The sequence below is a fragment of the Chiloscyllium punctatum genome, chromosome 9 (assembly GCF_047496795.1).
Source record: "Chiloscyllium punctatum isolate Juve2018m chromosome 9, sChiPun1.3, whole genome shotgun sequence".
Lineage (NCBI taxonomy): Eukaryota > Metazoa > Chordata > Chondrichthyes > Orectolobiformes > Hemiscylliidae > Chiloscyllium > Chiloscyllium punctatum.
In genome coordinates this window covers 69,937,327-69,962,822 of record NC_092747.1, presented here as the reverse complement: position 1 = coordinate 69,962,822, position 25,496 = coordinate 69,937,327, and the positions used below count along the sequence as shown (strand labels likewise).

At 39.9% G+C, this 25,496-nt stretch overlaps 1 protein-coding gene across 9 annotated transcripts in view; it reads left to right on the top strand.

The window, feature by feature from the left end:
• grm5b (glutamate receptor, metabotropic 5b) overlaps positions 1-25,259 on the top strand; it is a 573,540-nt gene extending 548,281 nt beyond the window's left edge. For 8 of the 9 annotated variants that reach the window (XM_072577762.1, XM_072577758.1, XM_072577763.1 and 5 more), the window contains exon 9: positions 19,274-25,259. In XM_072577762.1, coding sequence (XP_072433863.1) covers positions 19,274-20,093 — 820 coding nt within the window. In that variant the 3' untranslated portion in view covers positions 20,094-25,259. The remainder of the gene's footprint in view (positions 1-19,273) is intronic. The other variant, XM_072577767.1, reaches the window with a different exon arrangement.
• Positions 25,260-25,496: the final 237 nt, after the last annotated feature.

Here is a 25,496-nt window from a genome sequence, read left to right as displayed (position 1 = left end):
GCAGGAATTGAACCCAGGTCTCTGGCGCTGTGAGGCAGCAGTGCTAACCACTGTGCCACCGTGCCGCCCATCTTATACATCTCGATTAGGTCACCTCTTAAACTTATTCTCTCCAATGAAAATAGTCTCAGTTCCCTCAGCCTTTCCTTCCATACCAGGCCACATCCTAGTATACCTCCTCTGAACCCTTTCCAAAACTTCCACATCCTTCCTATAATGCAGTGACCAGAATTGCACGCAATACTCCAGGTGCGGCCTTACCAATGTCTGGTACAACTGAACCATAACATCGTGGCTCCGAAACTCAATCCCCCACCAATAAATGCCAACACACCATATGCCTTCATAACAGCCCTATCAACCTGGCTGACAACTTTCAGAGATTTATGCACCAGGTCATCAAGATGTCTCTGTTCATCTACACTGCCAAGAATTTTACCAGTAGCCGAGTACTCTGCATTCCTGTTACTTTTTCCGAAGTGAACTACCTCACACTTTTCCACATTAAACTTCATTTGCCACTCTCAGCCCAGGTCTGCATCTTATCTATGTCCCTTTGTAACCTACGACATCCTTCAGCATTATCCACAACTCTGCCTACCTTAGTGTCATCTGCAAATTTGCTAACCCATCTTTCTACGCCCACATCCAGATCATTTATAAAAATGACAAACAGCAATGGGCCCCAAAACAGATCCTTGCAGAACACCACTGGTAACTTAGCTCCAGGATGAACATTTCCCATCAACCACCACCCTCTGTCTTCTTTCAGCGAGCCAATTTCTGATCCATACCGCTAAATCACCTTCAATTCCAAAACTCTGTATTTTGTGCAATAGCCTACCGTGTGGAACCTTATCAAACACCTTACTGAAGTCCATATACACCACATCACCCACTTTAACTTCATCCACCTGTTTTGTCACCTTCTCGAAGGTTAATGAGACACGACCTAACCTTCACAAAACCGTGTTGACGATCCCTAACCAAATTATTCCTTTCCAGATGATTATAAATCCTATCTCTTATAACATTTTCCAAGAACTTACCCACAACTGAAGTAAGGCTCATTGGCCTATAATTACCAAGGTTGTCCTGACTCCCCTGCTTAAACAAGAGAACAACATTTGCTATCCTCCAGTCTTCCGCCACTACTCCTGTCGACAAAGATGACATAAAGATCAATGCGAAAGGCTCTGCAATCTCCTCCGTGGTTTCCCAGATAATCCAAGGATAAATCCCATCCAGTCCAGTCTATTTTCAGATCTTCCAATATGGCCAAGACCTCTTTGTCAACGTCAATCCCATCTAATCTGGTAGCCTGTATCTCTGTATTCTACTAACATTGCCCTTTTCCATGTGAATGCTGACAAAAGGTTTTCATTAAGTGCTTCCCCAATGTCATCAGATTCCACACACAACTTTCCATTACTATCTTTGATTGGCCTTAATCTTACACTAGTCATTCTTTTATTCCTGATATACCTATAGATATATCTAACTATACACAATTCTGATTCCCTCTGATTATTTGAAAGGGGAAAGGATATTTGACAGCCTTCCTGCCCTGAAGCCAATTGAAATCCTTAATTGGTCACTAAAGACCTTATCACTGGTATGATTTGGTTAGTAAACATGCAGCATGGTTGAAGGGGATCCCTTCTATTTGGGTAGTCCGTGCTATTGACAGGAACTGGCACAAAAGGACTGACTGTCTTTAAAGTAAACATGAATCATGTTTTCCCCCTCCAGAGGGGTCCCAACTGACACCAACAAAGCCACTTTCACTCAACGATGGCCCTACTGCATGGGCCTCCTGTAGAACAGCAGTGGCAGGTGGCACTCCCTGTACTGGAAATCTACTGGCATCTGACTAGCCAGCAGCTCGTGCCCATGGGAAATTCTCCGTGACCACGGTGAAGACCCCAGCATAAACCAAGTGCATGAGTGTGCCAGATTGCTGTTAAACCAGATCAGGAAGGGGAGTTGGAAATGTCCCTACTTGGCTTTCCAGCCAGTGGATGGGTTCACCAAGGTAGGCAGTAGATTCTATTCTTTCTAGGTGCTATTGTTTAGCTACTATTTTATATCAAATAATAAAATTAACTATTTTCAAATGTCCAACTCTTCTTTCATTTTTATGATAGTTTCTGTACTTTTTTAAGAAGTTAAGGGGAATAAAGTAACCTAATATTAACCTTGAGGGAAATAATTCAAATACATTCACAACCCAAATCTGAATTCTGATTCAAAAGCTGTCAGGTTGTGTAATGTGATGTCTGTTGATCATTTGTCATTTGTTGTTGCCTGAGGTGATAGACACTTTCTATCTATACGTTATTAAATCATCATAACAAGATAAAACTTTAAAAAATGAACTTGGATACTGCTTTTTTTTTGTGCTACATAATAAAAAGAACTATTTTGTTCACTAATCTCCAATTACCTCACATCCAAGATGAAGGAAGAAACTCATTGAAGATATTAGATATGCTAGAATATGGGTTCCAGAGCTGTCAATGTTTGGCAATTCATAGTTATGAGACTTTTTGGAAGCAGTCAGTAATTTATCTTTATACCAGATTGATGACCTTTCTGTATGTCTGGACATAATCCTTGGGCTGAGTTTTAACTGAATAAAATGAGTAAGTTTGGTTGGAGAGGGTGGAAGAGGGCGACAGTGAGTGCAAAGTGTCAGGAATCTGTTTTCTGACTCAACCATGCCCATTTTTAGATTGAACTGAAGACAGATGTTGAGTGGATGACCTACCTGATTCAAAAAAACGATTTGGAGCTTTTAGTATTGAGGCTGTGACCTTCCTCAATGAAACTTGATGGATTCAGATATTAAGTCCTTGTATACCTAACTCCTCAATCTAAGTACCTGCCAAAGGAGCCTTCATGATCACAAATATCTCACCACCACTAATGGCTTTTACCCAAGACCTCCAGCAGCCTTTGACCATCATGACTAGAGCTACTCTCGAACTCTACCAGCCTCTCGTGACTAACCTAGGCCTCTGACATTTCCCTATTCACTCCACCTCCCAAGAACCTGATATCCCGCCAGAATTGATTGCCTTCTTTGGTTGACAGGAACCTCAGGCACCAGAAGAATTCATCTACTGAACGATACTTTACTTCTTCAACATTTAGTTCATTCTATCCATCAGAAAAGGTGTATGCAGACCTATGACATTATCCCAGGAATTACCATAATGTTTTTACATGCAGACAGGCCAAAATATCCAACATGTTCATACCTGCAACCAATATTAAATGTGAGCTGCTGGGCAACAAAGAATATCAACTTCAAACCTTGCTCATAGGGAATCTGAAAAATGCATTTCACAACTATTACAGTCTCAGCTAGATGGCAAACAGGTGTGTCTCAGCATGCTGAAGGAACTCTTCTACTATCTGAAAAGACATGGAGTTGCCCTTAAGCACTTGCCAGCAGGCTGTCTAGACTAATTGTTATGTGTTATATTCTGAAGGTCAGTGCATATGAACTAGAGATTGAGGTGAATCAAACTGCTCAGAATGCATCATCAGATAAGATTTCACTAGAAGAAAAAAGAGGACAAGGAGGAGGAAGACAAAGATGAAGACCTTCTTGCATTGCTTCTTGGAATGTCAGGCACATCCTAATAGTTAACAATTTAGTTCCTCTAGATGATTTTATATTGGACCAAAATAATTCATAGATCCCTTGTCCCTCTACAAAATGTTTTGACAAAATTAAGCAACCATCCACTCATTGCATGTACACCAAATGATTTCAAAATAATCATGTCCTCATATTCACCATCAAACAACTGCAAAGCTGAGTTAGTGCTTACCAGACAAGCATGATGCACAAGGCAAAGTAAAGAACATTAATACATTTTATACAAATGAATAGTAAGTAAAAGTTATTCAAACAATATTTTCATAAACAGCTATGTGGAGACAGTCAGATTCTTTCCCAACTATTCCTATATTCAAGAGTGCTTTCTGCAAAAGTCGATGCAGACTTCTCCAGACCTCACTCTGGCTTCTGAGACATTCACTGTCAATAGTATTTAAGTTTGTCAAGGTCCTATAAATATTGATCCACTTCTAAAGAAATATCATACCATTGAGAGAAGAGGCAGCATGTTGGGTATTGTTCAGGATATTGCAGTGAGTGAGATCGGAAAGTTGTGAATGGAGTTCCAACTTGCTCGTTCTTTTTTTTACTATCTTCCCTTTGCTTAAGCCAATGGATCAATACTCTTACGTCTTCCTGGATGAGTATCCTAGAGGAAATTAGTAACAACTTGTAATATTTGTCACCCTACTTAAGGAAGCAGGACATGATCAACATTCACAGTTCGCACCATCATGGTCAGGAACTAAAGGGATAGATTGTAATGTGATAATTCAACCTTCACAGTACAGGGTGCCCTTTCCATGGAAGGCCTGCAAAATCAATCCACAATTGTTTGAGCTGAGCTTCTCTTTATAGTATTGTGAAAAGTTCTATCGGAACCTTGTAGATTTGCTGCTGATCCTGTATCCCTTTCTCTTTCATCAATGGACATCTTCTCCACAAGCATCAACAATGACAAGTGCCATCCACTTTCATCTCACTAATTCCCTTCTTTACTCTCATTTCAGGAGACAACAGCCAACAATTGAACAGAAAGAGCCAAGACAGACCATAGTCCATCAATGTTCAGCTCCTCACTACCCGTGAGGAGAAGATCTGACCCTAACTATCTCAAGTCATTGACTGACTATCTGTAAGCCTCTGGACTGATATTGGAGGCTGCCCTTGACTGACTGTGCCAGACCCCTGTGACTGAATGTTGTCTCTGTTAACATGACTGAGGACTGCTGCAACCATGATAAGCATCCTGCCTTTGTGCCTGCACTAAATGCAAGGCAAGACAAAAGTAATTTGACCTTGGAAGCTATGTCTGGAGTGGAGGGCAAGGCACAAAAAAGGAAAAGAAAGTGAAGCAAGGCAAGGATACTGTGTGCATCCATTACAAAATTCCCTGAGAGACCAAAAATCAATCTCTTTCAGCCATAAGTACAGTCAAAAGTAGAGCGTCCGCTATTATCTGGGGTAGAGAATTCCAATATTCACAATCTCCTAATGCAGATACTGCTCCCCATCTCAGTCCTGAATAATCAACCAATTCTCCTAGTAATTCACACTCCTGAGTTCTAATTTCCACAGCCAGACGGAAAAGTCTCAGCAACTCACTTGTTTCAATGACACTGCCCTGCAGAAAAAGTGAACTGATTTTACTCATCATTTGATAATTCTGTCATTTCAAGAACCAATCTCGTGAACCTTTGCAATGAAATCTCCCCATATCTGATAGTCAGAAATGTCTCATGTTTGTCACTAAGAGCTTGGTAATTGTCAATGTCTTTCCCTGCATCTGATCTCCTTGTCCTTATATTTCATATTCTCCTGTTGATGCAGACCTATGAGTTACAATAAAGCATCTGGATGTCTACGAGATAGGTATATCATGAGTAACACAGGTATTCAATTGAGAACCTGCTGAGAATGAGGGAAATTTATTGAGGTGATATCATTACACAAAGATTAGCATGAGCTGGATTGATATATGGAGGATGAGGGAAATGAGGAAGTGCTTCGAAAGATAAAATTTGATTCTGCTCAAACTTAACTGTGTGTGAAGAGTGATGTGAATGAAGTACACTTGGCAGGGCAGAGTGCTGGCGCTGAAGGTCGTGATGGTTGTTGTTACACTGCACAATATAGGTGAATATGTAATATCGGTCACCATTGCTGGACGGATTAGGTCATTTATACACTTCCAGCGTTACAATAATACCTCATCACACACTTCGACTGCAAACCACTTGGACTACTTAAAGTTTTGGTATCTTTGTTGTAGCAATAGGTTTGTTTTCTGCTTGAAAACCATGCAGCCTTCTGGACACAATATTGAGTTCAACAATTTTAGAACTTGAGGACCTTCTCCCATGTCCTTACCCCACACACCAGGCTTTGTCATCACTTGGGCTGCGACCACAAACAATCCATTGCCAGCCAGTAATGATCCACAGTAGTAGCTATTCATTCTCCCAGACTGACCTTTACCCAGTCACTTTTCTGCCCAACTGTTTCTCTCTTTCTCTCTCTCTCTCTCTCTCTATCTATCTCTCTTGGCTCCATCTCCATCAATCATTTAATCCTCCCTCCCATCCCATCTTTAGTATATATACCAACCTTTCCTCACTCCAATCAGTTCTGAAGAAGGGTGACTGGACCTGAAACTTTAGCACTATTTTCTCTCCACGGATGCTGTCAGACCCGATGAGTTTTTCAATTAATTTCTGTCTTGATTCTAATATCCAGCATCTGCAATTTTCTTGTTGTTTTCTGCATTGTTAGGGAAAAATACCATGTTCATTGCTCTGACAACATTCAGTAATGTGTCTAGAGAATGACGTTGAATCTGGGAACAGCATTACCTTCTTTTATTTCAGCTTTTAACTTGAACATTGCACAAAGCAGTTCGCAAATCTCCAGCATCCTCCACCATTAAATAGTGTTAAATTACATCCTGTGAATCCATATCACACCTACTTATGCACAGTAAACTGTGTAAAATAGTGATGAGGCACTCAAGTTAAAATCAAACACCCCTACAGATTCCACAGTAAAATGTATTTGACACCTGCTATTTCCTTATCAGTGCTCACCACTGTGTGCCACCCTATCACTTTTACATGGATGTTGCAGTCTAGAACTATGAATAGTGATGAAATTTTCTTTCTAACAAATAGCTAACCAGGAATCCCTTCTGCTATTACACCCTATTTTAGAAGAATTTGATGCTCAAATGCACACTTATGGTCATCTAAGTCTAGAGTATGTGTGAATCTGGTGGTTCAGAGAAAAGGACAATTGCTACTGTGCTATAAACCTGTCAAATAATTTTACACATCTCCCCTCTGCCTCATCTCTTCAAAGGTGAAAAAACCCTCAGTCTGTACCAAATTTGACTACTTTCCACCTTTAATAAAGGCCACCTTGTTCCTGGTGTGCTTCCTGACCCAATATGCATATTCTTACATCTCATTTTAAAATCCATCTGCCGCACAATTGTAGGTCAGTCTTGCTTTCAAACTCACTCCTTTCCCCATAGAAGCAATTTCACGAATTACATACTGAGTGTAGTCTTGAATTTTTGCATTAATAAAATATAAATTGGGAGAGAAATAAAATCAGCTGCCAATTTGCAATCTTTTGTATCCCCTTTGTGTTTCAAGATAGGTGGCCTGGTATTTCCTGGATAAGTGGCAAAATACAGACACTAGCATGAATTCTAACAAAGCCTGACCTATTGCTGCACCTCAATAATTTAATATATACAAACTGATCAAAATTGTGTCTGGCAAAGAAAAGTGCTGAACCTACAGCTCATGGTGTTAAATGCTAAAACTAAGCTTGGACAGCAGCTGAATGTGACTGTTTTGATGCTGAACCAATTGCTTTAATGGCTCTCCAGGTAAACTCTACAGCTGTCTAGGCACAACTGTGTGTTACTTTTTACAGCAGTGACACCAACAGTCAAACTGAATACTTGTAATTATTTCAATTTCTCCAGCTGTAAGAATTGGCTGAGAAGAATAACAATGTGCATTACTTTGTACCCACAACAATCAGTGTTAAAGCACAGTATGGATAAATATTTCAATGTGTCAGACTGCAAGACACACAGATGATACAACTGCCCAGAATAACAACACTTTTTCCATTTCACACTTGGAGAGTCATCCGATGTATACCATAGCAGAAAAAGAAAGGAAAAGGTTTTAAATGTCATTAGGTAATCAAGTTCATACGTTGATGTTGAAAGTCAGACACTTAGCAGACTTTTTTGATACCATGCCCTTTTGAGGTGCTATGCCCCTTCTACAATTGTATCATTGACAGATACACATACTTCTGGCGCTGTTGCAATAGATGTCCTTTTGTGAGAACATTAGTATGAGCACAGAGAGCACCCATCAGAAGTTTGAAGACTAGGAAAATTGTGATATTAACCAGCATGTAATGATGTCAGTGGTGCTATTTTGGAGCTCACCACTCCAGCTAATGGCCTCTATTCTCCTTACAACACTGAACATGATTTCAACAGCAGGACGAACTCCTCGTGAGGGTGATTGAATGGGATTACCAACTACTTTCAAGAAAATTTCTCATCCATTCCAATTTGCTATTGCTGAGTTTGTAAAAGTAATTTGTGGCTTGTACTCTTATTTAAAGCTGCTGAAGTGTACAGTGAATGGAGAGACAGACATTGAAGTCCTTGTTCCTGACTCCAAGGTACTAGACAAGACCTAGATCACAGCCATAACTGCAGTCATTTTTATACCCCAGCCTCATAGGTAAAAGACAAATTGCTCAAATGAGAGCAAGCTTAGGGGGGACAAATACTCTCAGCAGGATGCCTCATATTCCCAGCACTTTCAGGGAGCATAACCTCTACCTTACACTCAGATGTCTCTGCTTTATCAAGGACATGCTTACCTGAAATTTATCATGTCACATTTCAGCCTCCGGATCGCCTTGGGAGTGATTATGAAGATCTTGGAGGCCATGAGTTGGGCTCCTATTAAGCTGGAACAAGTGATATTTACAACATCTTAAGGTTCATAGTTCTGCATTCACTGAGGTTCTGTATGCAGAGAGGTGAATACCTTTTGTAAGACATGACCTTAGCATATGGAAAATTCAAACATTTCAGCATAGTGATCTTCTATTCATCCAGCATTAAATTGATAAATACATTTATGGAAAAGCGTATCTTAAAGAGACAAAATCCTTTTGGTGGTCAAGCATTATTTGACATAAAAGCAAACAGAGAAAAAATGAGAGCTTAATTCCTTGATTCAAATTAGGTGATGTTGTAGACTTGTTTGTTGAACAATGGGACTGAGTGTGCCTCATATTCAGAAGGACTGCCATGTCATGAACCTAAACCTTTCTCTGTGTGAGCTAAGTTAACTCATCCAGCCCACAAGCTGCTTGAGGCTATGATTGGGGTGGGGGTGTGTGGCGGGGGTGGAATTGTGGCTGGTGGGATTCTGTGCTGGCCATAACACCCTCATGGCTCAATGCCTGCTACAGTTTACCTCACCTTGTCTCTGGATTCTTAGGGAGCTTCAAAGGTTAGATATGAAAAGGTTGTTTCTCTTTGTGAGGGAGTCCAGGACATGAGGGCATAATTTCAGAATAAGGAATTGTCCATCTAAAACTGAGATGAGCAGTTTCATCTGTCAGATGGCAATGAATCTGTCGAATTATTTACTGATGAGGGCTGTAGAGAGTGGGCTAATAAGTATATTCATGGCTGATATGTAATCAGTAAAGGAATCAAAGGTTTTGATATAAAGGTAGGAAAGTAGAGTTGAGGATTATCAGTTCAATTATGATCTCATTGAAGTAGACTCAATGGGCTGAATGGCTTATTTATGTTACATCTTGTAAGAGCTACGTCTGTGGTTGAGATGAAGTTCCAAAAAGTGTTTGATACAGTGTCATCCAACAAATCTGTGAAGTGCCATGAAATGAAAATGACTGCAACAAAGTGAATACAAAATTGGCTCAGGGATAGGAAACAGAGGAATGGCTAATGGATATTATTTGGGCTGGAAGAATATTTCTAGTGGAGTTCTCCAATGGTTGCTATTGGGACCCTGATGTGAGGCCCCTTTCGGTCATGGCTGACCATGGGTTGCATCCTCATTGTTCTGGCTTTCTGCTTCCCTGAAGCAACGCCACTTGTGACTGCAGCGACCAATGCTGGCATGATAGTCCCAGTCGCAGAGCTCACATATGTATGTGGTCATGATCTACTAAGACTGCTGCACTCCTTTTTTGCCCATTTGTCTACTGCAGCACTCATCAGCTTCTTTTCCCCCGTTTTGAGGTGTTGGTTCAGGGTGTTTCTCCATCTCGTGCAGTCAGTTGCAAGCCTTTCCTAGGACTCTGTAATGATATCAAGCGCCTTCGTGTCCCTCATGCAGATGTCCTTGTAACGCAGCTGGAGATGCCCACTGGGTCTCTTCCTGGATGCAAGCTTTCCTTAGAGGATATCCTTTGGGATGCAGCCGTCCTCCATGCGGATGTGGCCCAGCCAGCGCAGTCTCCGCTGCCTTAGCAGAGTGTACATGCTGGGAAGGCCAGCGCAAGAGAGGACCGCTGTGTTGGACGCTTTGTCTTGCCAGGATATGTCCAAGATACGCCGGATACTGTAGAAGGTGTTCAGTCTTCTATTCTGTCCAGCATATGTAGTCCACCTTCCACCACCGTACAGCAGTGTGCTGATGACGCAGATCTTGTACATTGACATTTTTGTCTTCATTGTCAGCTTGGAATTTGTCCATACTTGAATCGTGAGGGGAGCTAGAGTTGAGGCTGCTTTCCCAATCATCTTGTCAACAGAGATCAACAAGATTAGGACCCTATACTGCTGTATATAAAGGATTTAGATTTTGGTGTTCCGGGAACAGGTTCAATGTTTGCAAATAACATAAATTTTGGGAGAATTGTAAACTGTGAGAAAGACTGCAGAACTGGAAAAGGACATTGACATGTTGGTAGAGTGAGCAGATAGGTGGCACATTATACTCAATGCATTGAAGTGTGTGGTTATACACTTTAATATGAAGCACATAGATTTACAGTATAAAATAAAGGGTACTGTTCTGAAGGGTATGCAGAAGCAGAGACTTAGGTGTATATGTACACAAGTCTCTAAATTAGGAAGGACAGATAGACAGAGATTTTAGCAAAGCATGCAATATTCTTGACTTTGTTTATAAGAGCATGGAATACAAGTGTTGGGAAGTTATGATGAACTTGTGTAGGACATTAGTTAGACCTCAGCTGAAGTATCGTTGGCTCACACAACAGGAAGGTTGCGAATGTACTGGAGAGAGTATCAACAAGGTCTACAGGAATGGTTGCAGGAATGAGAAATCTTAGTAATGAGGCAGAAATGGAGAATTTGGAACAACTTACATTGGAGAAAACAGGCTAACAGGAGATTTGATGGAAAATTTCAAATATGTGGAGTCTGGAAAGAGAAGATTAGGAGAAATTGTTCATATTCATAAATGGATTGAGAATCAGATAGCATAATTTAAATCATTTTGTAAAAGAAGTGAACATGAGCTGAGAAAAAAAAACACTTAGTGTGTAGTCAGGATCTGGATTGCACAGCTTGGTAATGTGGCTGGTGCAGGTTGAGTTGAGCCATTCAGACGGCATTGTATGATTGAAAGAAATGAGCAAGATGACAGGGAAAAGACAGGAGATTGGCACTGATTTAAATTGCTCAGAGCACTGATGTAGATATAATAGACAGAATGGCTTCTCTCTGCACCATAATTAATCTGTGGTTCTGTGAGCATGACAAAACAAAAAGTTGGCCAATGTTGATGAGGATTATTTGCTAAGTCTAGTGTGTAACTCATGTACATGTAGGCAGTATATCCATGATGGAAACCCTTATCACCCATAGCCACACAGGTGGTCTTACTCTGACTTTTATACATCAAATGCAGAGACCCTGGTACCCCATGTAACATTCAGCCCAATGTTTCTTGGGTTCCTTAACAACAAAAAATAAAGTAGATATGTCGAATAAAAACAGAATGTCGTGGAGAAACACAGCAGGTTTGGCAGCATCTGTGGAGAGAGAAAGATGTGAGCACACTGAGCATTGGTATCATTATACAGCAACTCTGCTGCTTAGTCTGTCTGGAGGATCCCTGCAATATTTGTCAAAATACATATCAACATTCAAATTGGTCCATTTTGTGCTACTCTTCCTCACTATCATGAAGTCACAGCCCTTGCTACCAAGTTTGAGATGAGCAGCTGAGGAGGAGATGACAGGACTGGTGGAGAAGGAGAGAATGAGGAGGAAGAACTTTTGGAGCTGTGGTTGATTCCAGTGCAAGTGAAAGCAATGCCAGTTACCCTTTCACCAATACTCATATGCCTTGCTACCTCTGTCTCATTAACCACTGCTGTATTCTCTTGATGATAATGCTAAAATGAAGGTCAACACAAAATAAACATTCCAAATCAGTTTATTCGTCAAATCAGCCATTTTTCACATAAAAGTCAATCTGTGGCATGTTTTCATTCCCTTGCAACTTATTTCCCATATGGCTTTCACTGTCCTAAGTTTCCTGGTGGCTAAAGCATAGTTGAAAATGTGTTGCTGGAAAAGCGCAGCAGGTCAGACAGCATCCAAGGAGCAAAAGAATCAACATTTTGGGCATAAGCCCTTCTTCAGGAATGAGGAGAGTGTGTCCAGCAGGCTAAGATAAAAGGTAGGGAGGAGGGACTTGGGGGAGGGGCGTTGGCAATGCGATAGGTGGAAGGAGGTCAAGGTGAGGGTGATAGGCTGGAGTGGGGTGGGGGCGGAGAGGTCAGGAAGAAGATTGCAGGTTGGGAAGGCGGTGCTGAGTTCAAGGGATTTGACTGAGACAAGGTGGGGGGAGGGGAAATGAGGAAACTGGAGAAATCTGAGTTCATCCCTTGTGGTTGGAGGGTTCCTAGGCAGAAGATGAGGTGCTCTTCCTCCAACCGTCGTGTTGCTATGGAGGAGTCCAAGGACCTGCATGTCCTTGGTGGAATGGGAGGGACAGTTGAAGTGTTGAGCTACGGAGTGGTGGGGTTGGTTGGTCCAGGTGTCCCAGAGGTGTTCTCTGAAATGTTCCGCAAGTAGGCGGCCTGTCTCCCCAATATAGAGGAGGCCACAGCGGGTGCAGCAGATGCAATAGATGATGTGTGTGGAGGTGCAGGTGAATTTGTGGCAGATATGGAAGTATCCCTTGGGGCCTTGGAGGGAGGTGAGGGGGGAGGCTTGGGCGCAAGTTTTGCATTTCTTGTGGTTGCAGGGGAAGGTGCCGGGAGTGGAGGTTGGGTTGGTGGGGGGTGTGGACCTGACGAGGGAGTCACAGAGGGAGTGGTCTTTTCAGAACGCTGATAGGGGAGGGAAGGGAAATATATCCCTGGTGGTGGGGTCCGTTTGGAGGTGGCGGAAATGTCAGCAGATGATACGCTGCACATGGAGATTGGTGGGATGGTAGGTGAGGACCAGTGGGGTTCTGTCCTGGTGGCGGTTGGAGGAGCAGGGCTCAAGGGCGGAGGAGCGGGAAATGGAAGAGATGCGGTGGAGGGCATCGTCGACCACGTCTGGGGGAAATTGCGGTCCTTGAAGAAGGAGGCCATCTGGGTTGTACGGTTTTGGAACTGGTCCTCCTGGAGCAGATACAGCGGAGATGAAGGAATTGGGAATATGGGATGGCGTTTTTACAGGGGGCAGGGTGGGAGGAGGTGTAGTCTAGGTAGCTGTGGGAGTCGGTCGGTTTATAATAAATGTCCGTGTTGATTCGGTCGCCAGAGATAGAAATGGAAAGGTCTAAGAAGGGGAGGGAGGAGTCTGAGATGGTCCAGGTGAATTTGAGGTCGGGGTGGAAGGTGTTGGTAAAGTGGATGAACTGTTCAACCTCTTCGTGGGAGCACAAGGCAGCGCCGATACAGTCATCGATGTAGCGGAAGAAAAGGTGGGGGGTGGTGCCAGTGTACCTGTGGAAGATGGATTGTTCCACATATCCTACGAAGAGGCAGGCATAGCTGGGGCCCATGTGGGTGCCCATGGCTACTCCTTTGGTTTGGAGGAAGTGGGAGGATTGGAAAGAGAAGTTGTTCAGGGTGAGGACCAGTTCAGTCAGTCGAAGGAGGGTGTCAGTGGAAGGGTACTGGTTGGTACGGCGGGAGAGGAAGAAGGAAGGGCTTTGAGTCCTTCGTGATGGGGGATGGAGGTGTACAGGGACTGGATGTCCATGATGAAGATAAGGCATTGGGGACCTGGGAAGTGAAAATCATGGAGGAGGTGGAAGGCGTGGGTGGTGTCCCTAACGTAGGTGGGGAGTTCTTGGACTAAGGGGGACAGGACCGTGTCGAGATATGCAGAGATGAGTTCGGTGGGGCAGGAGCAGGCTGAGACAATGGGTCGGCCGGGGCAGTCAGGTTTGTGGATTTTGGGCAGGAGGTAGAAACGGGCGGTGCGGGGTTGTGGGACTATGAGGTTGGAGGCGGTGGATGGGAGATCCCCTGAGGTGATGAGGTTATGGATGGTCTGGGAGATGATGGTTTGGTGGTGGGAGGTGGGGTCATGGTCAAGGGGGCAGTATGAGGAGGTGTCCGTGAGCTGGCATTTAGCCTCAGCGGTGTTCCAAAACCAGTTCCAAAACTGTACAACCCAGATGGCCTCCTTCTTCTTTTATCTTAGCTTGCTGGACACAATTTCCTCATTCCTGAAGAAGGGCTTATGCCCGAAATGTCGATTCTCCTGCTCCTTGGATGCTGCCTGACCTGCTGCGCTTTTCCATCAACACATTTTCAGTTCCGATCTCCAGCATCTGCAGTCCTCACTTTCTCCCCGGCTAAAGCATAGTGTATGGAATCCTTCTGCCCTTAATTGGCCTAGATTACAGATGGCTTCACAGGCTGGCTTTAATCAGCTCTGTCCTTAGGAATCCCAACTTCTCAATTTAGGTAGCAGCAATCTAAGCTAGCAGGCTAACATGCAACAACAAGGGCACTGATGGAGTCATGTTATTGGGAGCTAGAGTGCTGTCTTGCTAAGGGAGAGAAACAGAGCTGGTAGATATGTGTGAAGGGAAGTAATAGTATTTCTTTACATTTTCTCTCTTCCCAACTTCCATCTCTTTCTTTTTCCACAGAAAGGTCAGTAGAAGCGCAAGTGGCCGAGCCTATTACCTGTGGGTTGCCTCCAGAGGTTATATGGCTATTTTGCTCCACAAGAGAGTGGAAAGTGTGTCAATAGGTGTTGTGCTGTATGGATAATTCTGTTTTCATCTTTGAATATGGTAGTACACACAGACTGTAGGTATGGGTGAGTCTTACAGCTGGGCTAAGTATGTGAGGGTAAGGTGAAGCTTTGAATATGAGATACAAGTCATGATTGATAGATGAGTGAAGGGGATGTATAGCAAATTGATGCTAAAAAGAGGAAATACTCTTCAGCTACAAGCTAGAAATGCTCATCAAGTCTGGCAGTATCTGTCGAGAGAAACAGACTTAACATTTCAGGTCTGTAATCTTCCATTAGAACCAGGAAAATTTGTAATTCTAATTGGTTTAGAGCAAATGAAAGGTGGGATGTCAGTAAGAAGAACCGAAAGCCAATTCCCTGACAGGTTAGAGGATAACAGATATTAAATATAAAATTCAAGGTGCAAAGTCAGAAAGAGTGGAAATTAGTCGAACGAAGAAAGAAAAGCTATGTTGGGAAGAGATGCGAGTGGTAACATGAATGGTTTCCAGCCAAAGGCAAAGAAAGTGAAATAAAGAAAAAATAATAAAAAAAGGAAACAAAATGGGCAGAAATTATGATTGAAAATTGATAAACTCAATGTTCAGTCCAGAAGCTTTGAGTTTGCAAAAGTCACTGATAATTCAGTTACAAAACCTATGGCACTTGATGATACATTTAATGACCCTGATCAATATGTGAGGCAATTTAAACTGCAGTGGCATTGCATCTGGCACCACAGGCCTACAATGCTTACGTTATTTGTGATTTGGAGATGCTGGTGTTGGACTGGGGTGTACAAAGTTAAAAATCACACAACACCAGGTTATAGTCCAACAGGTTTAATTGGAAGCACTAGCTTCCACAACCACCTCATGAAGGAGCAGCGCTCCGAAAGCTAGTGCTTCCAATTAAACCTGTTGGACTATAACCTGGTGTTGTGTGATTTTTAACTTTGTACATTATTTGTGAAGGCATGATGCTCCCATTGTCTACTTTTCTGGATGGCATCCTGGTTGCTATGGTTCGAAGATAACGCTGGTCCTGGCTACTTCCTGCACCAACACTTCTAGTGCGACACTAGTGCACAGTATCTGGTCTGTTGTGTCAACATTCTGACAGGTCAGACTGTCTTCTATATCCATTTCCATCACCTAATCCAAACAGAAATGACCTTACCATTTAGAGATACCATCTCAACCTAAGTAATGTAGGTTAGGTTTAAGTGGCTGACGCTCATCATGCATGAACCTGGGATTCTTGCAGGGGCATGCAGTCACTCAATGGCTCATTTAGCATTGAACTGCATGCTACCATCATTTAGCTTTGCAGGCAGCATGGGGAGGCAATGGCCAAGTGCTTTAATTGCTGGACTGTTAATCCAGAGATCCAGGTAATGTTCTGGGGACCCGGGTTTGAAACACGCCATGGCAGATGGTGAAATTTGAATTCAATACAAAAAAAATGGAACTAACAGTCTAATGATGATAATGAATCTATTGACGATTGTCAGGAAAAACCCATCCGCTTCATCAATGCCCTTCAGGGAAGGAAACTGCTATCTTGACCTGGTCTGGCCTACAAGTGACTCAAGACCCATTGGAATGTAGTTGACTCTTAATTGCCTCTAGGCAATATGTGCTGGCTGAGCCAGAGATGCCTTCATCCTGTGAATGAACAAAAGTTGTTATGCTGCCTAAATTGGAAGGATTGGTTGTGGGTTAATCATGTCACAATTTTTCTGCCCATTTTCAGGTCCATGAAATATTTTCCCTTTTCATTCTGCATTATAGAATGCAGCCACTCAATAATTTGAACTATACAAGTTGAAAATTATGGGGAAAGCAATTTCTTACATGGTATGCATGGGTGTGTGTTTGCTGAATATTTTTAGGTATTACATCATCCTGAAATTGTGAACTTTCAAGGATAAGTTCTGATTCTCTGAAATATCATGGTGTACTACTACCTGTAATCATGATAATCTGATTATTTTGTTGCAATACACAATATTTGAAAATATGTTCTATAAATCAAAAGTGGACCATTTATTCAGATGCTGTTGTGTAGCTCCAATAATAAAGATTCTAGGTTGGTAAATCGTACTGCTATTAAATTGGTGGAAGTGAGACTACAGCCTGTTGTCTGATTGCCATTTGGGGTTTCTCTCAATCCCTCACCATTTCCTATATTATTTTACATTCTCTTTTACTCTACATGTTTGTTAAATGATTTATTCACTGAGCAGATAGATCTTTAAAATGATCGTAGATCTCTATCATAATGTGGTATTGTGAATGTCAGGAACGACTATCTTAAAGAGGAACCCCATTTCAGTTTCGTTCTTAGCCGTCATTGCTTAGATTTGGACGAATGACCTTTTCTATTCTTGGTGGTCGGCTTTCTAATGTAACAGTACCCCCTACTGCATCAGTGTGGCATTTCAGTGAATTTACTGCTTCAGTGCATACAATGGCCATGTCAGGAGCTATCAAAGGAGTTGATAGCTCCTGATATCGGGAATTTCTCTCCAAAGGTGGTGGCAGTCTTGCCTCAATGTCACTTAGCAACAACTGTGTCATACCTGCAGGCTAAACTGGCCACATGAGTGGTCTCATTCCAGACTTTGTACAGCAAATGCAGAGACCTTGGCCTCAGTTTAAAATTCAGCCCAATGTTTCTTAGATTCATTAACAGCAAAAAATAAGTACATATATCAAATAAAAACGGGAAGTACTGGAGAAGCTCAGCAGGTTTGGCAGCATCTATGAAGAGAGAAAAACACAGTTAATGTTTGAGTTAGACATGACACATCTTCAGAATGTAAACCATTTTTGATTCTTAACTGTTGTTTGAAAATTTTATTGCTATATTAGTTCACTGTAAACTTCTGCTTAAATTTGATTCAATCCAACTTCTAAAATCCTTAAAGCAAGGGATTTTAATCTACCACTAGATATAATACTCTCCCACAGTTGCCACCTAACACCCAACACCAACTTCTTCTCCTGGACCTGACTCCTCTTACACCCTAAGACCTGGCACACTTCTCTTCTCAACCCTAAGTACCCATAACATGCTCATCGTATAAAATCCTGGAATTTCTGCACGTGGATTGCAGTCATTCCAGAAGGCAGATCACCTCTGTCTTCTCAAGGACAGTTAGGGATGGGCAATAAATGCTGGCCAGCCAGAAACATCCATATCCCATGAGTGAATGATAAAAAACCAAAGCAGCCCACTTGAGCAGTACCCTATCTACCAACTTAACGCTCGCTCCCTTCCGACAATGCACAGTGTAGCATTGTATGCCATCTAAACGATGCACTGCAGCAACTCACCAAGGCTTATTTGACAGTGTCTCCCAAATACACAACTTCTACCACCCAAAAGGAAAACGTAAGCAGACATATGGAAAAAATGTCATGTGACTTGGAACACCATCATCTTTCCTTCACTATCACTGCGTCAAAATCCTAGAACTCCCTTCCGAACAACATTCTGGATGTATGCACACTACATAGACTGCAATAATTCAAAAAGACAGCTTACTACTATATTCTCAAGGATAATTCGGAATAGTTAGTAATGCTGGACTACCTAGCGATGCACACATTGCATGAAAAAAATTAACTAGCCTAGTTTAAATCCTTTGCTGTCATTATATTTCTGAATCTCTCAGTATTTTAAAAAATATTTGCTTTTCTTTCTATCTGTTATTGTGTGTAGGTCTATAGAATCCTCCGAGCAGTGTGATTACTACTTTTTTTACATTTCAAACTATCTAGCCACAATAAATGCTCTTCCATGCATGTCCTGGTTGTGGTACAATCTTATTTACCAGTGAGACTGATCATTTCTTCCAGGGATGAGAGTAGTATACACCTTCCCACTCATAACATTCAGCCTGTGGCCTTAATTTCCACAGCATTCTACAATTATTCTCCAATTTTTTTCCCCAGCTTTGATATTATTTCAGGTTCCAAAATTCCCATCAAAAGCACTCCCTGCCAAAATAATCAAAACCCTTTTATGATGCATCTGTCCAGCTCAAACCCATCTATCTCAATAAAGAGTCCAAATGCCCAGGAACCAAACACCCTCTCCTGCATCATCTCTGAAGCTACACATGCAGATGTACTATGGTGTTTTCTATACTCAACATCATGTAGCACCAAGAATAATTGAGAGATTATAAGCTTTGAGATCCTTGCTGGATGAATTGGCTGTACAGAAACTTTTAGCATTGCGATTGCAAGGAGAAATAAATACATCTGATAACTAAAAACGGAATTCATATGTAGTGGTGCAAATCTGTGATTCACTTTGTAAAATAGTGTATTATTGTTGCCTTACCTTAGATCATTAAGATTCTTTTTGACTTTCATTTTCAGCTCAAATGGAAAATCTGTAACCTGGGCTCAAAATGAACGTATTTCTCGAGGTCATCACCTGTGGAAGAGGCTTTCTGTTCACATAAAGAAGAAAGATAATACATCGAAACAATCTGCTCTCATTAAACCTTTCTCCAAAAGCTCTGAGAGTCGGCACAGCACACACAGCTATCCAGAAGCAAATATTAAAGGACTGTATGATGTCTCTGAGGCAGAGGAGCATTATCCAGTCCAGTATGTACCACAAACACCTTCACCTATAAGTATCGTGAGCCACAGAGCTGGATCTGTCAGCCGAGCAGAGAAGGAAATGCCCACATTCCAGTCTGAGCACATGCAGAGAAGCAGTTCTTCCCAAGGCTCTCTAATGGAGCAGATCAGCAGTGTGGTAAATCGCTTTACAGCCAACATCAGTGAACTGAATTCTATGATGCTTTCATCAGCTCCTTCAGGGGTTATTGGTGCATCTCCCATCTGTTCATCATACCTGCTCCCTAAGGAGATACAGCTGCCCACACCGATCACAACATTTGCAGATATCCAGCCTCTCCCAGCTATAGAGGTGAATGGACGATCACAGCCTGCAAGTGGTGTTTCAAATGCAAGCGTCAAAGATGGTCCTTCGGAGACTTCAGTGGTCAAAACAGATTTTGAGGAGCTTGTAGCTCTTACTCCTCCCTCACCTTTCAGAGACTCTGTTGATTCAGGGAGTGGTTCTCCCAATTCTCCTGTATCAGAATCAGCACTTTGCATTCCATCATCTCCTAGATATGACACTCTGGTTCTGCGTGACTATACTCAAAGCTCTTCATCTCTGTGAATGTATAATGTATATTGATCTAAAAGTGAGCTGAAGCTAATAAGAAATCTGCAAACTTTAGTCAATTTTATCCCAAACATAATTTGTTTTATTCATGTCAATGAATATTGGCATTGATTCTGCATGGTTGAAGATGGGATTACTCTCAATGTTGGAATCAAAATGAATTTCACAAGCAGTTTGAGAATGACTTGTTGGTAGAAAACTGACTGCTAGTGGCCTTAAACCTTGTGGGTTCTTTGCACATGGAATTTTATTTGTACTTAGATTGAGAACTGGGAAGAGAATGACATGGCTAGATAGTACGAATTGCCAACTGTATTGCTGACAATGACAACTGTTTAAAGAAAAGACATGATTGCAGGTAAAGTTGACTGCAAGACTTCAGCAATCTGTTGCAAAGATTGTTATTTCCTATCTCCATGGTGTGGAACTGCAAAACCTCTCAAAAGGTTGAGACCAAAAATGAATGTAAGTTTGTGGATGAGGATCATAGGATTCAGGACCAAAAGGACTTACAATTTTGTATGAAAGAGTTGAGGTGATCTTTGTGAACGGAAAATATCTATTACCAACACATAAACAACTGTAAAAGATATATGTAAGATATATTATATGAAACATATCATCTTGCATTAGGAGCAGAATGATTAAGTTGCAGTATCCCTTACACTTGGCTCTTAGACTGCTTTCACCAGTCAAAATAACATATATATAAGTTAAGACTTACAGTAAAAATTAAAAGTCTTTTCCATTGTTCAGTGATATATGTTTTACTCCTTTTCTTGTGACTGGAATATTTCACCAAATTTATGTTATTTATTATTTTAGGAATAATTTAATAATTCTTCATAATGTTATGGGTTCTTGTAGCTAGTGTCAAATTGTGTGGATGAGTTCATTGCATAATATCATTTTCTTTAGTAAATTTAATTGAACTTGACAGCAACAATCTATCTTTTACTTAAAACCCTAAGAAAATAATATCACATGGGTACTCTGAGCATATGAGCTCTTCGGTATGAGGCAATGCATGACAGAATTTGTCATTACTGCAGTTAGAATGACATATTTGTTTTTGGACTCCATTTTAAAAATGACTATTTTTACCACACTTTTAATTTATCTGCTTATTTTGGAGATTAAAGTTAATGAAGTGGGGTTAGTACTTGTATGAGAAAATATCTAAATAACTCAATCCCATTGTCAATAATGTATATAGCATTATTCAGGTAAAGGCATCATTTAAACTGAGTAGTTCATTTACATTTTAATACTAGTACATGGTCATATTGGAGTAAGATCTCTAGTGTTCATGTAACTGTGATTGCATTAGTAACTAATATTTTGTTCATTTTATATGGTAATTTTAATTTTAGCTTTATTCTTATTATGGTCATGAATCAGAAGAAAAAAATACTCAAGTTAGGGCAAATCATTTGGAATGTAGGTTTCAAGTATTTAGTGCTGTATGAAGAATATCTGAGTAAACTTATCAATCAATTACTTTTAGGTATATATTCTTCATGGATATGATTGATTGATTGCTAGCCTAACACTTTTGTTCTCAATTTTTAGCACTAGGGTGAAAAGTTATCAAACACTACATCTTGCCAGCTTTTACTTAGGTTTTTGACAAAAACTGCAAACAGTCATTCTCTAGTGAAAAGGAAAGTACTACAGATAATTTTTAAAGTATTTCAGCAATCACTTAATTGACAGTGCCAACAAAAGGGATACTGCAGCTTTAAATAACTCCCATGTCACATGTAAATGTTTTAAATAATGCAAAAAAGCCTTGAGATTCATGATAAACATGAATATTCATATCAATTGAAAAATTGTATATATTGAGGTATACATTCAAAGGTTTCTATGAATGTGCATGAAATATGCACACGTGTTGGTACATAGTGAAATGAACATGGTTTATGGATATATCATAATTATCAGCAAATTCCAAACAATGCAAAAAAAAACCTTTGGCAGTTTGCTCAGTGTTTAATTTTATTGGGGACAGTAACTTGGTTGAAACAAGAGATATTACAAAGATAGGTATGATTATAATTTTGTTGCAGATTTGCAGTTAAAGTTTACTGTAATTTGCCCAGATCCAGGATGATGACATCTTGACTATCACCGTTTTAAAGAACTTGAGTAACTTTCTTCAAACATCTTAAACCCTTTGCCTTCATAAGTTTATGCTCAGTCTATTTTCTTTTAATGAAGGGTTAGCCCAGTGAAGACAAATCATATTCTTATAGACATTGAAGTGATCTGTTACTTTAATTGTTGACTCAGCAAAGAAAGTATCATCGTTTTTACCAGTTACATGCATTCATTCAAATAGACAATAAACAATGGTGTCTCGGGGTTTTATGAGCATCCTTGGAAACCTTTAACAAATAAGAATCATAGACAGAAATTATTGAGATCAGCAGGTCAGGAAACAGCAGAGAGAGCACATTTATGCTTTGGATTTCAGCCCTTCTTCAAACACCAACAACTTTTGAAGCAATGTCTGAACCCAAAATAAGAACTCATCTGTGCTCTCCATGGATTCTGTTGACTTACTGAGCATTTCCAGTGTCCTCTATTTTTGTGCCAGATTTCCAGCATTTGCAATCTTTGGTCTTTGTTTACTTAGATAAATGCTTATTTTCTATATAAACATATTCATACAATCTGTTGACATTATCTTTATTTAAAAATATCTCTGACAAGGTCATACACTTTCTACTTAGGACATGATGTTTAATATCAAGCAATAGTTTTATATCTCTCCCATTTTAATAACTTGATTGGTTTCTGTTACAATAATGCATGCAATTACTATTATTTCATATTTCATCTATTATAAGTTTACACTTTCTTGAACCTAATTTTGGTCACTCATCTTTTATCCAGTTCTCAAATCCCCTTTCAGATGCCTCTCTTTATTTTGAGTTCATTGCATTAGTTTGATGCTCAATGTAAACATTATTGTATTTCTAAGCGAGACATCTTGCTAGGGGGTGGAACAAACACAGCAACCTTTTCCACTTTTTTTTCTCTTCTTTTGTTTCTGTGCTTCTCACATAATGATGTTTCTTGCCAGTTGCTTGGTCTGTTGCTGGACAAGATGATATCATAATGATGGCCCTTCTCACACACATCTACAGAAATAACCCAATTATATCTGTAGACTCTATGTGATGTAGGAGTTCTTATATTATAGTAAGTGAAATGCAATAATGAATTTTGAAGGTGTGCATTCCTAAATGAGGCCAGTACAGCATATACCATGTAATATTCTGAAATTCTTCATTATAAGTTATTGAACACCATAAACTTGTGAAAACCAACTCAGATATTGGCTGAAGAATTAGGATTTGTTGTATCTTTAAATGTACTAAGATATTTCTTCACCATAAATCAAAAATAGTGCCATATTCTCTCCATATATTGTGTAAAATAAATGGTTCATACTACTGAAAAAATGTTTTCCCTTACATAGTTAATTTATATTTAGTAGTTGCAAATAATTATCCTACATACAAACATAGGACTGCATTATTAATCCCCAAATTTAACAAAGACTGAATTCTTGAACAATAGTTGACACAAACTGCACTATTGCACACCTCCCAATTCATTTCTGTGTAAAGTTTGACTATACGGTAGAACAGAAAGTTTACGTATCCAGAAGTTCAAAGGTGAAGAAATTATCTTGTATAACTGAAAACATATACTGTTGATGACAAACTGGGGGGCATATCTACAAAGAATGCAGCCCCATTTAATTTGTGTTTAAATTGACTATTGTTGTTTTAAAAGTGCAAAACTGTGACAAGGTGTATTAGATTAAAGCAATAATGAACGCAAAACTAGTATCAGTACAGGTTCTTACACAATTAAATCCTGTATGTTTTGTGATAACTTTGAATCTAAAAATCTAAAATCCAAACATCTTTGAGTTCATTATTGTGAAATACATCTATATTAATATGTTGTCTAGTTTACATACTATAATGTATAAAATGCAAGGATTAACATATATTCTTGTATTGTTAACAGTGAATAGAGATCATGGACACATGTAGTTCCTAAGGTGAATTCCAGAGATGGTTCAATAATTAAAGATATCACAGGCAAAGTTAACTTTGCTTCTTCCTTTAATGAACATTGTCACTGTGCATTTTACCTTAGCAACAGCCTCAGTAATGTTGTGCAGGCATTATTTTCATGGGCACATGTAATCTTTTGCTGCTATTCATCAACTAGATGTGGAATGTGTTATGTAACCACTTTAACTGAAGGCAGCAATTGGTATTTGCAAATGGCAATCGCCATGTCTCTAACGCTGGTAATTTTTTTGATTGTTGTTTTTAAAAAGACAAGCATAACAGTGCCAATTTTAAGAATTTATTGTGAGCTTCAAGTGCTTCTACTTTTTGTTACCTACCTTTGATACGTTGTTTTCAGTCAGTTGTGGAATTTCAAACTCTAGTCAAATGGGCAGACTGCATTACTTTCTAGTTTCTTGAGCAGTTGAAATATGAAAATGAGGTGGTATGTAAAACTAAATCTTTAGGTTTCTTTTTGGTGAACATTTTACCTATATATTCCTATTGTGTTATCTCTGTCTTATTTGGTTTAAATTTCAATTTGCTTATTTCTAGCCTGATGGAATTTGAACATGCTGGATGTATCATTATATTAAGAACAAACTGACATGACTTTGATATTTTGGAATGCTACGAAACACTGCCTGACTAATATATTTTATCACTGTTGGAATGATTTAAGATACATTTTATTCTTTGTGGTAATGAATATCCTCATAATTTTCAGCAATTGATTCACATGAATGAATACCTATAGACAAAGAAGCTAGAAAATTATTTAGTCTGTCCTAAATGCCAGTATGGTATTAATTTTGTTATGTAGAATGTAAAATAATCTTATTGCTGTGAAATTGATACATTTTGGTACAATGTGCTGCCATTTTTTTCCGGCAAACTCATTTAGCTTTGTAAATGCAAAAAAATAGGTAAATGATTTCAATCATTTCTAGTGGCACATTTTGCTGTTTGTCAGTAAATTGTTTTCTCCTGTTAAAACATGTGAGGTGTTTATGTATGATACAATGACTTTTTGGAATATTAAAACTATATTGTAGAATCATGTTTTTCATTGATGCGAGTCTTAAAGTGTGAAACATAATTCTCACCTTCAGATGCAAGCACCACAATAATTTATATCATCCAATCTTATATAATGTAGTTAACAAATTTTTTACTCTTATTGAAAAGATGTCATGAACAGTGCAATGATGTATGTCCACTTTGATTGAACAGTAATGGATTCTGCAATCTTAATTTAAGTTGTTACTTCCCTTTCAATCTATCACAGTTTCTTTGA